The 14907-nt window shown below is 34.1% G+C and overlaps 2 protein-coding genes across 2 annotated transcripts; both read right to left on the bottom strand.

Annotated features, from left to right (window-relative positions):
• Positions 1–232: 232 nt before the first annotated feature.
• Positions 233–5738, bottom strand: vps26a (VPS26, retromer complex component A). The gene is made up of 9 exons (XM_065296839.1): positions 5585–5738; positions 4785–4934; positions 4628–4703; positions 2985–3141; positions 2687–2851; positions 2438–2544; positions 2166–2234; positions 1754–1896; positions 233–1613 (listed from the first exon to the last, which is right to left on the bottom strand). Exons 1-9 carry the CDS (start codon positions 5585–5587, stop codon positions 1500–1502), a joined length of 984 nt encoding a protein of 327 aa, XP_065152911.1. The 5' UTR covers positions 5588–5738; the 3' UTR covers positions 233–1499.
• A 1814-nt stretch (positions 5739–7552) lies between these two features.
• srgn (serglycin) lies at positions 7553–10811 on the bottom strand. Its single transcript, XM_065296838.2, has 3 exons — positions 10652–10811; positions 9395–9542; positions 7553–8172 (listed from the first exon to the last, which is right to left on the bottom strand). The coding sequence occupies exons 1-3, from the start codon at positions 10716–10718 to the stop codon at positions 7935–7937; spliced, it is 453 nt and encodes a 150-aa protein (XP_065152910.1). The 5' UTR covers positions 10719–10811; the 3' UTR covers positions 7553–7934.
• Positions 10812–14907: the final 4096 nt, after the last annotated feature.

Genomic DNA, 14907 nt, shown 5'->3' with positions numbered 1-14907 from the left:
TAAATACTGTAACAAATGTATTGCTCATGGTTTGTTCATGTTACAGTAGAGTAGTTAATACATTAATGAATAAAGAATTGTAAAGTGTTACCGACTTGTGAAATGTGCATTCTGATAATAATCATGTTCTGTAGATAGCACATAATGGATAATGAGAAAATTCAGATTTTTGATTATTGTAGAAAGAGGATTTGAGCTCATGGTGTTCACAATCGAAGTAAAAAAGCAAAAGTACAAAGTTGCATTTTATTTGACAGATTGGCAGATAAACAATCTATGACTGGATATGTACAATTTTTCAAGATGTACAAATGACACAGTTCCCCTCCACAACTTGGCAAACACTCACCATTATATCTTTTTCCTAGGGTCACTTAATGCAGACATTTCTATTAGTAACGTAGTGCGTGTTTTAAAACCAAAGCAGAAGAAAAAGTTAAAGTTAACAGCTTGTAATATACATCATTTAGTCTATTGGACAGACACTGAAAGAGTCTAAATAAATTCTTTAGCTTCATAACCCACACAAAATATAGAAAAGCAGCACATCTGTAATGAAAAAAATTGTCAACAACCCTTATTTAAAGAAACCTTAAAGCAGAATGACATGCAAGGGATATAACAATTTCATGAATTCTCTATGGCCTATCTGAAAATGTTGGCATTATGAAATACGAGTGCAGTGTAGCTGATATTTAGCATCAATTAGTGAAGAATCATCTAAGAATTTCAGAAAACTAAAAAGGTACTACTTAGCCAGTGTTACCCAAAACTGGGCTGACAGGTTGCATATATAAATACCCAAATGCACAAGTGGCCATGGTTTTAAGCTTCTAGTACAAAGCCTATTGCAAAAGCCTCCTTAAATATTTTATATATACATTTATACTGTATATAGACATATATATTTTTAATTTCAAGGTCAGAACTTTTTTCACATTTAGACTATATAAGGAAAAAAAAGAACACAGACACAAAATAAGTTAAATAGAAATGTATAACAACACTAAAGCTGATTGTGAATACAGTCTGGCCTGGGCGTTTTCTCATTACATTTCTTCACTTGTTTTAATGGACCCACAGCTTTAATAACTGTTACTATGAACTCAGATTTACACCAACCAGCCAGCATGCATGCATGAGGAAGCTCTTTAAAATGTGTTTTAGGTCTACATGTTTTTGCTCTATGTGGAACATAGAGGATACCAGTGAGTGCACTTTTAAAAACATTTCTTCATCTAGGGAGGCGTGCAACAAGATGTGCTATACGATGGACATGGTTTTCAGTGCTTTCTAAAAAGTGTCCTTGTATACTTGTAACAGATTGCTTGCTGTGGACGGCAGGGTGGATAGAGCTAATTCAGGCACAGTTTATCAGTGAAGCTGTGAGGGACGACCATGTGAACAGCGATCTGTATGTATGTTCAGTGGTAGTTCTTTCTTGTAACCGCTCACTGAGAGGCACAAGTATCCCTGGTGGGTCGCTCTCATCACCATGCTTACATTTCAGGCTGCTCAGCAGAGAGGTTTGGCCGAGGCTCAGGTGACTCGTAGCGCTGATGGAAATTGCGTTTTCGCATTTTCTCTGGTGCCTTCCTCCACAAAACAATTTCCTTTTCAAAAACAAAGCATACGGGGGGACTTTAAAAATGAGTAAACACGTCCTTCTTGACAAACAGAAGACATTTTAAAAGTAAAATGTTCATGTTTGGGCAAACTATTTCTTTAATTCTCTCAAACAAATGGACTGTACCTGCTGTTTGAAGTATCTCCTATCTTCTTCATCCACAAGCACCAGGTTCAAAAAGTACCTCACAGAGAACTTTTTGTTTACATCTCTCATTGTGGGTGTAAGGTCATAACCAGCCAGGAAAAGACGAATGGGAATAGATTCACCTAGCAAAAAATGTCAGGTTATACGACAATTTTCAATTCGGGAATAAAAAACTGGCAACACCAACAGCACAATATTTTAATGGCTAAAATCTCTGTCACTTAAAATGGTTTACATTTTTTGTTCAATAAAAAAGGGGAAACACTCTTTATGCTGTACCTACCATTAGTATTTGCTTTTTCAAATTATTTTGCTCAATAGTTACAAATACACAAAAAAAAAACACCATTTAGGCAACAGTATACTGAAAGTGTTGAGCAGCAGTGCTTACCCTTGACAGGTGCTCCATCCATAATCTCATATTTAGCCACAGTCTCCGTCTCAGTAGTTGTGCTTGGCCCTACAGGCATGATCAATTTAATAAATCTTACATTATTCAACGAAAAAAATAATAATAATTCAAAACTATGGCATTTTAGGTATTTAAGGAAGATAAGACTTCTTGTGACTGAACATAAAATGAAGAAACTAAACTACTTTTGACTCCTTACACTTTCAAAGAAGAAGAATTTTACACCTTATATCTTATTATTCAGATCTTACCGATTCCCGTCATTTCTTTCTTGATCAACTGAAGCTCCATGTGTTGGATTTTAATTCGTACAAGCAAGAAATAAATTTTACCCACAATTACATCTTTGAGGTGATACCTGACAAGCAATAAGAAGACAACTTTTAGCTCAGAATTCAACTAGTATGTGTAAAATTAGTGAATCAAAACATTTTTTTTATTAGTTTATTGCAAAAAAATCAATAGCAAAGTTCTCAAATTTAAGATACAACTGCACTTACTTGGACTTATTGTATTCAAATTCTATATGAAGGCAGTCTTCAATGCCCACTTCCATTTTGATAGAATTGTTAACATCGGCGTAAGTGGCCAGCTGATGGACAATGAGGTCATATTCCTTCACCAAATCAGACAGCCTTCTCACAATTGTAACTTTAAGGAAGTACCTGAGACATTAAACACATGATCATTCCAGGCAAATTTAGGAGGATAACACATCATCTAGGATTCCTAAAGCAGCAGAGTAATGTTTTATTTCAGAAGTGTTCATTGCAGCGTTTTCACAAAGTGTCTACTAACCTCAGCCGCACATTCGCTCCAACATAAGACTCATACGGCTTTTCCACCTGCATGAACTCAAAGTCATAGCTGCGGTTCTGGGTCAGCTCTCCGGGCAGAGCAAGCTCTTTCACAAGGTTTACAAACTCATGAGTATTGCTTTTATCACTGAACAGCTCTGCAGGAGAAAAATAAAAATCTTTTATGCTATTTCTAGAGATTAAGGAGCAGTTTCCTGGACAGGGTTTAGATTAATAGAATTCTACAAAAAAAAAAAAAAAAACATTACTGGTGTGCACCTTGAGACATATTTTAAGATATGTCAGTGAACGCTGATTTAATTTAGGACAACTCAAACCAGCATTTTAGTCTTGGACTAGACTCAAGTCCTGTCCGGGAAACCGTTCCATTAAGTATAAACGGCATGCAGCAATCTCAAGATGGCTGAGATCGAGCAATCAGAGACAATGACTGCATTGGTAAAACCATTATTGCAAAAGAAACCCCAGTCGAGTGAGCAGAACCCTGTCCTCATCATCGCAAAGAGGTTGATTTTGCAATTTCATCCTGACTGTACATCAAATGGCATCTTATGGACATTAAATATTTACTATATAAGACAGCTACAAGTGGGATGAAACAAGCACAGTACAGGAGATCGGCTGCCAGGAACAATGTTAAAAAATATCAGGGCAGACAATGCTGCATCAATGATGCAATATATAATGAAAACACTACATTGCTGTCATATATTTTTTATTTAAACTAAGGACATGGTACTACTGATCATCCAACCAGTGTTAATTTTGCAGAAACCACATTGCTCCATTATAAAGTTGAATGTTGCTTTAGAATTACTAATGATTTAGAAACAAAAAAATGTTTTGGACCTTAAATATAAAACAAAAAAGCAAATAATATGTGCACTGTTAAAGCTTTTGACACGTGTACAGTTAGATGCCAAATTTCCTCCCTCACAAAAAATGTGTAGCACAGACTAGCTCCTTTTCCATGTGACATCCACATGCTCTCCTAAGCTTTCAGCAAAACAGAACTGAGATACTGAATCCTGTTTACTGCATGAATGCCTTACAGAAATAATTCACCCTCAGGCAACCCGAGATGTGTATTGTATATGACTATGATTTTTTTATATGCTATTATATTATTTTGATATAAGGGGCTCAAAATAGCAAAGCTTTGAAAACCGCATACATCTTTACATTTTTGGAATTTTCTCTCAAATATGCATTTTTATGCTTTAGAAAACATTTATTAACCCACTGAGGTTATTTGGATTACTTGGATAGCATTATGCCATTTTAATATAAACGTATTAGTTTAACTCCACTGTGAAAAATGATAGGTTATTTTCAAATCAAGAGTTGGGTCAAAAAGGGACAAATCGTGGAAGTGGGTTAAATAATATCCCAGAATTTTTTAATATTTGACCCAACAATTGGTTAAAACAACCCAGTGTAGGTTAAATTATAAACCAAGTGGTTGGGTCGATCTCTTTTTGACCCATCGCTGGGATAAAAATATCCCAGCATACTTTAGAGTGTCATAGACATCTTGGACGGCCTTGAGGATAGGTAAATTATGAGAGAATTGTAATAGATGAACGACTTTTAGATAAGGGAATAATGTGTTTATGAACTTACCAATCTGTCCTACAAATTCAATGCGAATTCCCTGATGTTCAAGTCTCTTGACTGTCTGTTTCACATTGATATTTACCTTGGGGTGACACAAGACAATCTGTGTAAAATGACCTTACAAAGTAACTCAAGCAAGAACAGGTGAAGTCTGCTCACTCACCTTTCCTGAAACTGATTCTCCATCATAAAACAGGTAGTGCTTTTCCAATTTCCCTTCCTCTGTCTTCAGCTCTGCCGTTTTTCTGCTTTCAGCATCATTCAGAATAACATCGATTTCACACACAGGACCAAAAAGACCCCCGAGAAAACTCTGAAAAAGTCAAATGCTTATAGTAACTGGTGCGAACTGATTAAAAAAATACCTCATTCAAAATCTGTTGAAGCATTAAAATAAATCTGCTGATCTACATGAAGATCTAAATGTTCTGATCACATCTATGCTGGAAAAACAATGAGCCCTTATTGCAATGAAATGCTGACCCAGTGCAAATGCATGTTTTGTAGTCGTCATTGAAATTGGATTGCTCAATACACAAATAACTCCAGGAATGACTGTAGAAAACACAACAGCGTTTACAAATGTCTTACAAATATTAGGTTTGGCGAAAACCTAAATAAACCTTCTAACATTCAAGTTAGTTTAGACCAACCTTCAATAGTCTTTATACTGCAAGTGTCGTGAAATGCCCTGTTGTAACTGCGTATGGAAGTTATATAACGTAAAACAATCTCAAACAGTATAAAGTTCTCACGAGGACTGTCAGTCAGTTTAGTAACAGTATGTTATCGTTGTATGATAGCCCATCTTCCCCACCCTTAACGAATCCTTCACCACTTCCATGGCCTACTTTAGGCAAGGAAAGTGCAAACATGCCATAACTATGAGCTGCTGTTCCACGTACAAGAAATGTTACCGGAGCAAAATTTCACGTTAAAAATGCACTCTGATTTCATACTCACCATTTCAGCTCCGTAGCTTTAGCACCTTTAGCTTTAACGTTAGCTCCTACTGTATGTAAGCGTCCGCTTGATTCCTGTGCCTCTGAGCAAAACTAAGCACAGCAACACACTGGCCGTTTCTCAATTCGAAGGCTGCAGCCTGCTGAGGTCGCATATGCAGGATACATACGTCATCAAGCCTGGTTTATTAAAGATAACTGAGAATTACATTTGCAAGTCATAAGCATATTACAACAATTGCCGATTAACTTAGAATATTAGTCAACTTTATAATTGTTTATATTCTGAAATAATACGCCTTGATGACGTATGGAGTCTCCAAATGCGACCTCCAGAGGCTGCTGCCTTCGGATTGAGAAACGGCCAGTGAATTCTGAAACATTAACGAATACTTCCGCATTTCAAAATAAAAGTCACAGTTCTTGTGTTTGGAAATGTTTCCCGTTTGAGGTATGCTTGCGATGCAGTTTAAATAACACTTTTATCCTTTAAAAACATTTATGTTGTATCATATCTGTAATTCTTGATAGTTTGCAATTGCACCTCAAATTTGTCTATGATTAACTTTGTATTTATTATACAAATTGTACGTAACGTTAAAAAAATACTGTTAATTATGACATTCCTCTAATAAACAGTTTATACTAGTTTATATGTCCATGGTGAGGAAAGTTCCAGTTTTAAACTGGGAAAGATGTTATTATCTCTCAATTATTTCACTATTAGTCCAACTATTTTAAATCAACTAAATAAGGGCTATTACTGGCAATAGGTTTTGAAACACAATGGTAAGCAGTGAATACAATGTTGAGCAAGTCAGTGCAGGTGTGTGAGTAGGCTACTGGTAATTGTGTTGCATGTTGTAGCATGCTGTTAATATTCAGACAAACTTTCAATGGAATAAGAATTATTAAATGATAAGCAGTTGGCATTTAGACTGAACTCATTTACTCAAAAACAGGAGTACAATATCCACATATTGTAACATTATTTAATCAAAGTAAGACAGCAAATAGTACAAGCATGTTATGTGTATGTGAAAATATTTATATATCTATTCAGGAGTATTAAAAACAAAAATTTTAAAATGACTCATTCACCATTAAGTATTCATCGACATTGTTTGTCTTAAAGACATCAGACTAAATACAATATAAAGAAATGAAAGGGGGAGTTATTGGAATGAAATTGTGGTTCAGTCACAAATTGTCAAAAGTTAACAAAAACAAATGTTAGAATGCCTCAGTGGAGTTTAATTGAAAGTCTTAATTGTGCATACTCATGTATGACTTATATGGGTATGCACTTATTATTGCTGCTAAAAACTGTGAAGAATGGAATCTGTGTAGGTGTAAAAAGGAAATAACATAGACTACCCAAGTATTACGAAACACACATTTTAAACATTTACGGTATTTGATTTTAAACTATGGTCTCATTTCATGCTGCCTATTTAATGGTTGTTTCTGTTATCACGAAAAATATGAAATAAAACAAGTGTGAATGACGTGCCACAAAGACACATGTAAATATAATATAATCTATTGTGAATACATTTGTCAGAATTTAAAGAAATGCAGATGTCTCTTATGACTACAAAGTTACTTATTTTGAACGTTCATGACAACAAAGGGAGAAAGATGACAACAGGTGTCAATAGTCTAAGTTGTTTGTTCTAAAATAACTGTAAGTGATTGATAAACCTTTCATGGTAACTCATTTCAAGCAGCATGTCTTCAGGCTAGGAAATAAATTGAAGATTTCAGCGTTTAATGCCACAGACATTGAGAAACAGGTCATGAGATGTAGGAGTCAGGAAACGCACAACATAGATGAACAAGCCTGAGTGTGATAACAGTCTTCTGGTAAGACAGGAAGCTTGAATGGCTGACCTCATCTCATCTAATTTGTAAAACATTTGTTCATTCCTCTTTCGTTGGTGTGACACGTTGACAAAGAAAAATACTCTTTACAGTTTAAAAGTTGTTTTGTTTAATGATCAATAGATAAAACAATACAATATAATGCTGGCAAAAAGAAGTTTGTAGATAAAATTTGTACAAAATTCACTCCTCCATGTACCAACATTTTGTTAAGATTGCCTCTACAAGAGCAATATTTCCATTCCCCAAAAGTCAAATGATTGTTTTAATAGTTATGTCTGATTTGATTATGGGTAACAAGAGTAAATAAAATAAAATAACATAGATATACATACAACTTGCAGGGTATATCAGTTACAAATATACTTTTTATATTATATATGTGACCAAGAAGCAATATTCTGCATATTTCACATTGTACTGACAAAAAACAAAAATAAAAACAACACTGGGTGGATTGCAGCCCTCTAAGGAATCATATTTTCCTGTTTCAAATCCATTTCAGAAAGCTTATCTACTTTTTCAGGAAAGACATAGTTGGAATAATCAATGTCTCCACTGGCCTCTGTTGATCCATCTTCTTCAATCTTGTTAATCTCTTGCTGTGGTCCATCGCTCAGAAAAATCCCTGTGTCCGAGTTACCTGAGCCTTCTCCTGATTGTTCCTCCATCTCAGGAGTGGCTTCCTCTGTGGTAACTGGAAATCTGTTAGAAAACAAAAGCACAAAGGCATTAAAGAGTGGTCCAACATCCTCTCAGCCTTTCCTGTATTTTTTATGTTGAGAACATAAATGGCTAGTTTCTTAATCATCCAGCTAATGCACTGTAAAATGCAAAATGCAATCTACACAAACTTCAACTTTCCAAAAATGCAATTCGGTAGTTATTGTGACAAACAAAAAAGATACAAAAAAATTTCTATAGTTTAAGAAAAAGTTTACTTATCTATCATGCAAAGGTTTATTAAGATGATTCATATTTAAAATAAAGATAATGGAGCTGATGGAGGAAATACTACAGTACAGTTGTGTCATGGCATCTGTGTGATTGATATGTGGAAGGAAGTGACCCAGCATGAGCAATAATAAAGAAGATAATTTTTTGCTGAGCAGAAAATGAAACCACAAAAGATAAAACGAAAGAGCGGAAACATAAGATTTGGTTTCTGGTTGATAGGTAAATCCACTGATATGCACAAATAAACATATTATGAGATATACACATCAGATCATTCTCAGAAAAAGCCTACAAAAAAAGCCTTATTTTCTTTTGGCACTTTTCAGCAAATTTCACAACGGCTATGAAAATACAACAAACATCATGTGGTTTAAACCTTTACACTTACTTTATAAACCATGACACTGGAAATACCCTCAGATGTTTTCACATATTTTGTTGTGAGTCATTCCAAGAAAGACAGACAACTAAAACATATCTCAATCTAACTAAATTCCGATCCGATTGTACTTTCGTGCTAGAGCAAGCATTTTGTTAGCAACTTCTGAATTCCTTTATTCATGAAAACACCTTTCACGACAATTTTTGTTGTCAAATTTTCAAACCTTCTTTAGTAAAATTCTTAACAATACCTTTAAAAAAATCTCCCAGGTTTGGAAATCTTGTGAATATTAATAGATGACAGAAGCTGTTCTGCAACAATCCTTAATAATCCTTATGTATGATTCACCAACCGATTCTTTATCATGATTATATGATGAGAAATTATATATATATTTTAATTAACTTTTCCAGAAAAATACCCTTTAGTAAAATATATTTTTGGGATAGTGGCTTGTTCTCTTTACTAAATCGTGCCCACTAAATTATGACATGACAAAATCTTGATTAAATAAGGCAAAGCAACTTTAACATGAAACACCTTACTTATGTACTAACTCTTAACAAAATGAATAACCAACTAACTTACATTTCTTTTGCAGCAGAAGAGGGAAGTCGAGGGCTGTTCCCTTCAAGGGGCACCATGGGACCCTTCTGTGTGATACAGTTCGCATCTTTGTCATCAGGTGTGCATTTCACCCACATATATTGGCCTTTGGTTGGGGCTCCTGTGCTCACTGATAATACAAAAGTCATAGATAAGCACACTCAAATATGATTTAATACAAAGCTATGGCACAATCCTGAACTTTCCAACATAATAATAAAAAAATAAACAAACACAACACTTCAGATATTAGCCTATCCATTTAAATTTACCAATTAGATAAAAATGTAGGCCTATTTGTTGGTACAGAATTCACAATATGTGTAAGGTCTTAGCTAACAGGTACATTTTAACTGTAGTCCCCACAGTTAATGTTGATTATTAAATGTGATCAAAACATGTAAATGTTATATTCTAAACTGACTCAATTTAAGTCTAATACTCTATACTTGAATACCATACTGAAAACCAGTTTAAAATGTCACAGATATGATCATTTGTTTTTCTGTATGGAAGTATGAAATATGTCCAGTTTGGCTTTATTATCAGAATCAGGGTCCATTGCAAACGTAACATTACAACACAAAGACTGGATGCAATTAAGGCACGCTACTTAAAAAAAAAAAAGACAGGAAGCAGTATTTCCACACAAGTGACCTGTATTAGCCTACCCTAGGATTTAAATAAATATGTTAATTCAAAACTAATTTCTAGTGTCGTCTGAAACATAAAAAATGTCGGTGTTAGAAGGAAATACAGTAATAAAACTTATTTGTTAAGGTAAATGAGTTGTTTTAAATGAACTTACATTAAGACTGTAGTCTATTTTTTACGCGTTTCCTGGTAGTAGGTGTCTTTATCATGAGCGCTACGCAGAAATAACGGTGTAACTTACTCACTACAGCAATGTAATCTTTTACTTTAACACACACACATATATATATAGGCTGCCGTCATTTTAACATATTAACAATGACTAACTAAAAAGTTATAAAGATGAACGTTAAACGTTTTTTTTTTTATTATTTACGTGAAGTTATATAACTTTTTTAAAACTGCAAATCGCACTTTCTGAACCTTTCTGAAGAGCAGACGAGTTTCAGAGATATTTATTATGTTCTTGAATGTGACGTCGTCGCAAATATACAAATATTCAAATTTCGCATCATGTAGTCTACTATGTTTTTATGAACTTATAACTGATCTTTAAAACAAACGAATGCTGGAAAATAAACTTACCCAGTCCACTGTGTGCGAACAGGCATATTATCGCCAGTGCCAAAGTTATTCTGTGGTAAAATCCCATCCTATTTACTCTGTCAAGAAGAAGACGTGAAAGAAAATGTCTCAGCGAACTTCAGACAAGAGCTTTTCCTCAGTAAAATAATAAGTACTGCCCCGTGTGCGTCATTGTTTCCTGAAATCTGCCTACATAACGTCTTGGTTTGGTGAGGTACTGCGCACACAATGTTAAAAAAGATGGGGCTACATATCAACGTCATTATAACAAACCTTTCTGGACTGATAGTAGCGTCACCTGACAAACATGAAGCAAACTTAACGGTATTTTTAAAAACATACAGTATGGCACAACAAAACAGATTAAAACAAAACAAAAACTGAAACAAGAAAGAGGAGAGACATATTTCTCACTACATTTACACATTAAAAATGCTATTTATGTATCTTAGTATAATATTTTTTGTAATATTAAATTGTGATGTCAGGACACCACGTAAACACAAGTATTCATACACTTTTGCCATGCTTAATATTCATGAATTTCATTTAAATATTTTTTTTACAAAGAAGTGATGCTATATAGTTGATCTTAGAACTCATTTACGTTTGATTATTTTTGCTATTACTTTAATGCAGTGATTGCCAATAGGGCCTGTTCTGATCATTCTGTTTTGACAGTTAGCCTCCTTGCCAAATATTTAAGGGCCTTACAGTTTAGTTATTCTAGTGTCAAGCTTAAGCAACACATGCTGCAAATCATCTGCTGTAACTTCCTGGAGGCCACTGCCCTATCACGGACACTGACATTTGACAATTTTCTACATAGCGGCTTTCATGCCAAATACATTAAATGTATTTCGATGTGTTAACTTGCATATGGTCTTTGACACTGCTAATTAAAAGTGTATTTGCATATAAGGTGCTGATGTGAATGACTTACACCGTATGTTGACAATAAGGTTATTTCCCCATGAATCATCTAGAAATTCCTATTATGCTACTTTTACATGAATGTGCAATTCTTCCACAACTGTAACATTACAATGCAATGGCATTTTGAGTGACTGCAGAATAATGAATGGCATCATTTTATAATCTCAATTGATTACAAAACAAAGAAGTAACCCAACCAGTGTTGTTTTGTCATTGTCAGCTCCTGGGTTAGCAAATGGAGAAAACAGCCATTTGAAGCATTATATAAAGAAAGATTGTATCTTCAGTTATTTACTGTAAATCATCTTCATGAAAAAATGTTAGAACTAGAACACAGACTGGGTGGAACAAACTACTTGCAGGAAATTACACACTTAATTAGTTTTGTGCAGTAAAATGGATATAAATATGTTTTATGAATATCAAATACATGATTAATGTTGCAAATTAATGTTGTTATGAAAAGAAATGCTTGTACTCTGTTAGTATGATAATGTCAACACAGTTGTAAGATGAGACTAAGCTGTCAAATTGTTCAGGAAGTGGTTTTGCTCAAACAGGAAATGACAATGTTTTCTCCATTTATTTAATTCACAGTATGGCTGGAGAATGGTTCCATTGCATGCATGTATGGTAGGAAAGTGTGGGGAATTCTGTTTATTCTAGGTAAAGTTTTTAAGTTTACATGCATGGCTTACTTCTCCATATGGCAACTGGACATATCACTTTTGTCAAATCGTTCAAAAAACAAAAAAGTATTTTTCTCTAATATCTATTCTAAGAACACAAATGATAGTTATTAAGGACATGTTAATTCTTAAATCTATAACTCATGATTTCTATAACTAATGACGATACATAGTAATGTTATGACACTGCTAAAGACATTAGGTTTAAGTCTCACTTAATCTGATTCAAATGTGAAAGAAACAGACTGTTTATCAAAACAAACTTTATCTGGAATGTACGATTTAATCAAACTATAGCTCAGAGTTGGTTAGGTCCAGTCTGTATTTTCTTTGTCTCTAAAGTTACTAAAGTTGACTAAAAGAATTTCTCAAGCACAAAACCACAAGAGATCTACACACATCTCATGTATAATGATGTGATGCTAAATCACAAAACAAAGAAGTGTGCTATTTTGGCTTGGTAGGGGTTCAGTTATTTCGTAATGGTCTATTTTTTTAGAAACCTGACTAAAACATTTCATAGTGATGGCTCAGCCTGGGGAAACAACCTGTACTCTCAGTATTTCCTCCCCTTGGTTGAAACTATGACACATTTTCTTTTTTGTATTTTGCATGTTAAGCAGAGGTTTCTTTGGTTTAATCTTGACCTGGAATCGTTGAATGAATTATACATACTGAAACGCCAGATTTACTGAATTCAATTTGAGAAGCAAAACATTTTAACAAACAGAGTTCATACATTTGAAATTGAGTTCTAGTTATTCCCGACTCTATTTGAGCTTTTTTGTCAGTGTAAAATTATAGGAGGACGCTTTAACCGATAAATGTAGTATCTGTCATAGATGACTGTACCAGTTTTATTTGGATCGAGTAGAACAAGAACACAACAGAGAACAAGACAGAGAAGCAGCGGTTTAAAATTACTGAAATATCTACAGAAGGAAGTGCAATAGGTTTGGATTACTTTATGAGTCAACTGCTCTTTTCATACTTTACTAGTTTAAGTGTCTGTTAGAAATCCGTTAGTTGCACAGTTTATTCCTTATAAACACATGACGGATGTTGCTCAGTACAAATCTCACCTACAAGAAAAAGTTGCACTTCACCCTTGTGCACTTGCCATGACATGACTTTCTTTTTTTGTGTGATTTTGGCTGTATTAATGCAAACAGCATAAAATTGGTTAAGTATGTATGTATTGCTGTAAGGTCTACTTTTATTTGAATTTTAATATTTTACTCTAATTTGCTTTCATAAATGTTTTTAAAGCAGTTATACAAAATTTTTACACTTTGGGTAAGGAAGGACAAAAATGTCCCCATTAAAACAGCAAATGTCCCCATTTAAACTGTGTGTCATTTTAACATAAATCATGATTTCTGTATATAAATGCTTTAAATTTGTTGGCAAGGATTAAAAATATCAAAAAAATTCCAATAGATTTGAAATGGTTACTGTCTTTCGTCTGATGGTGCCATTTTCCCATTGTTGGCCTATGGAGTGAATACTGTTTTTCCTTTATTTTGTCTTCTGCGGTATTACAGCACTGAAGGCAAACTTAATAAAGATGTTAAAATTGTGTGCGTGTTGCTTTGGATGTTTGAGCATGGTTTGCATGTGTGTACTGAAAAATGTAAGGTGCAGTGTGTAGATTTTAGCGGCATCTAGTGATGAAGTTGCGAATTGCACCCCTCCATTTCAAAGTTTAAAGAGAAGCTACGGTAGCGGTTACAGGAGTTAACGAGACAACGTGGTGAAAAAATGCACTTTGTAGAGCAGTCTGTTCATTTAGGGCTACTGTAGAAACATGATGCCGCAAAATGGCGGCTTCCATGTAAGGGGACCCGCAGTGAACGTCAATAAAAATGTCTCATTCTAATGTAGGGGAGAACCGTGGCCAAAGTAACGCGGGACAAAAGTAACAAAGCAATTTTCTCTGAGCTCTGACTACATCTGCATTTCAAACTATGACAGCATCTTTAGCACGCAACCCTTGACAGAGCTAACCAATATAACACTTGTTACTTTTGTCCTGCTGCTAATACTGTTGCATTGTTATTATTCAAATTAGAATAATAATGTATATTATTCTAAGTTGATTTAATTTCATTTTCACATTGTTCATGCTGTTGAAATTTTTTTATTCTTGACATTTCATGTTTGCACTGTCGGGTTGCTTTTGAAACATTTGATAAAACTAATATTTAAAATGAAAATGTAATTTAAAGATAAATGACAAAATATGTTTGCAGTAACATATTAACAAGCTTATAGTCATGAATATTTACTGTAATACAAAGTGTAACACAAAAATCTGAAAAATGGTACTTTCACCCCTGCTCTTCCCTAATAAAAATACAGTTTATTTTGTAAGATCTTCATACACCACTGAAAACATAGTAATCTATATTATATTGCTGTCAAAAGATCCTTCTAAAATGTACACACTTCACCTTTAAAGTTTGTGAGTACATAGTTTGTGTGTACAAAAAAAGCCATTATACTTTCTGCAAATTCCAAATTCCAATCCGCCACTATAGGTCACAAGCTTTTTGATTTAAATATTTTATTACATTTCTTATTTGCATTGTTTTTCATTTATTTGTGTTTTTTACAGTGATAAAATTGAGC

Source organism: Paramisgurnus dabryanus, chromosome 20, assembly GCF_030506205.2.
Source record: "Paramisgurnus dabryanus chromosome 20, PD_genome_1.1, whole genome shotgun sequence".
Classification (NCBI taxonomy): Eukaryota; Metazoa; Chordata; class Actinopteri; order Cypriniformes; family Cobitidae; genus Paramisgurnus; species Paramisgurnus dabryanus.
The sequence above is the reverse complement of the archived record's forward strand: the minus strand, read 5'-3'. Positions and strand labels throughout refer to the sequence as shown.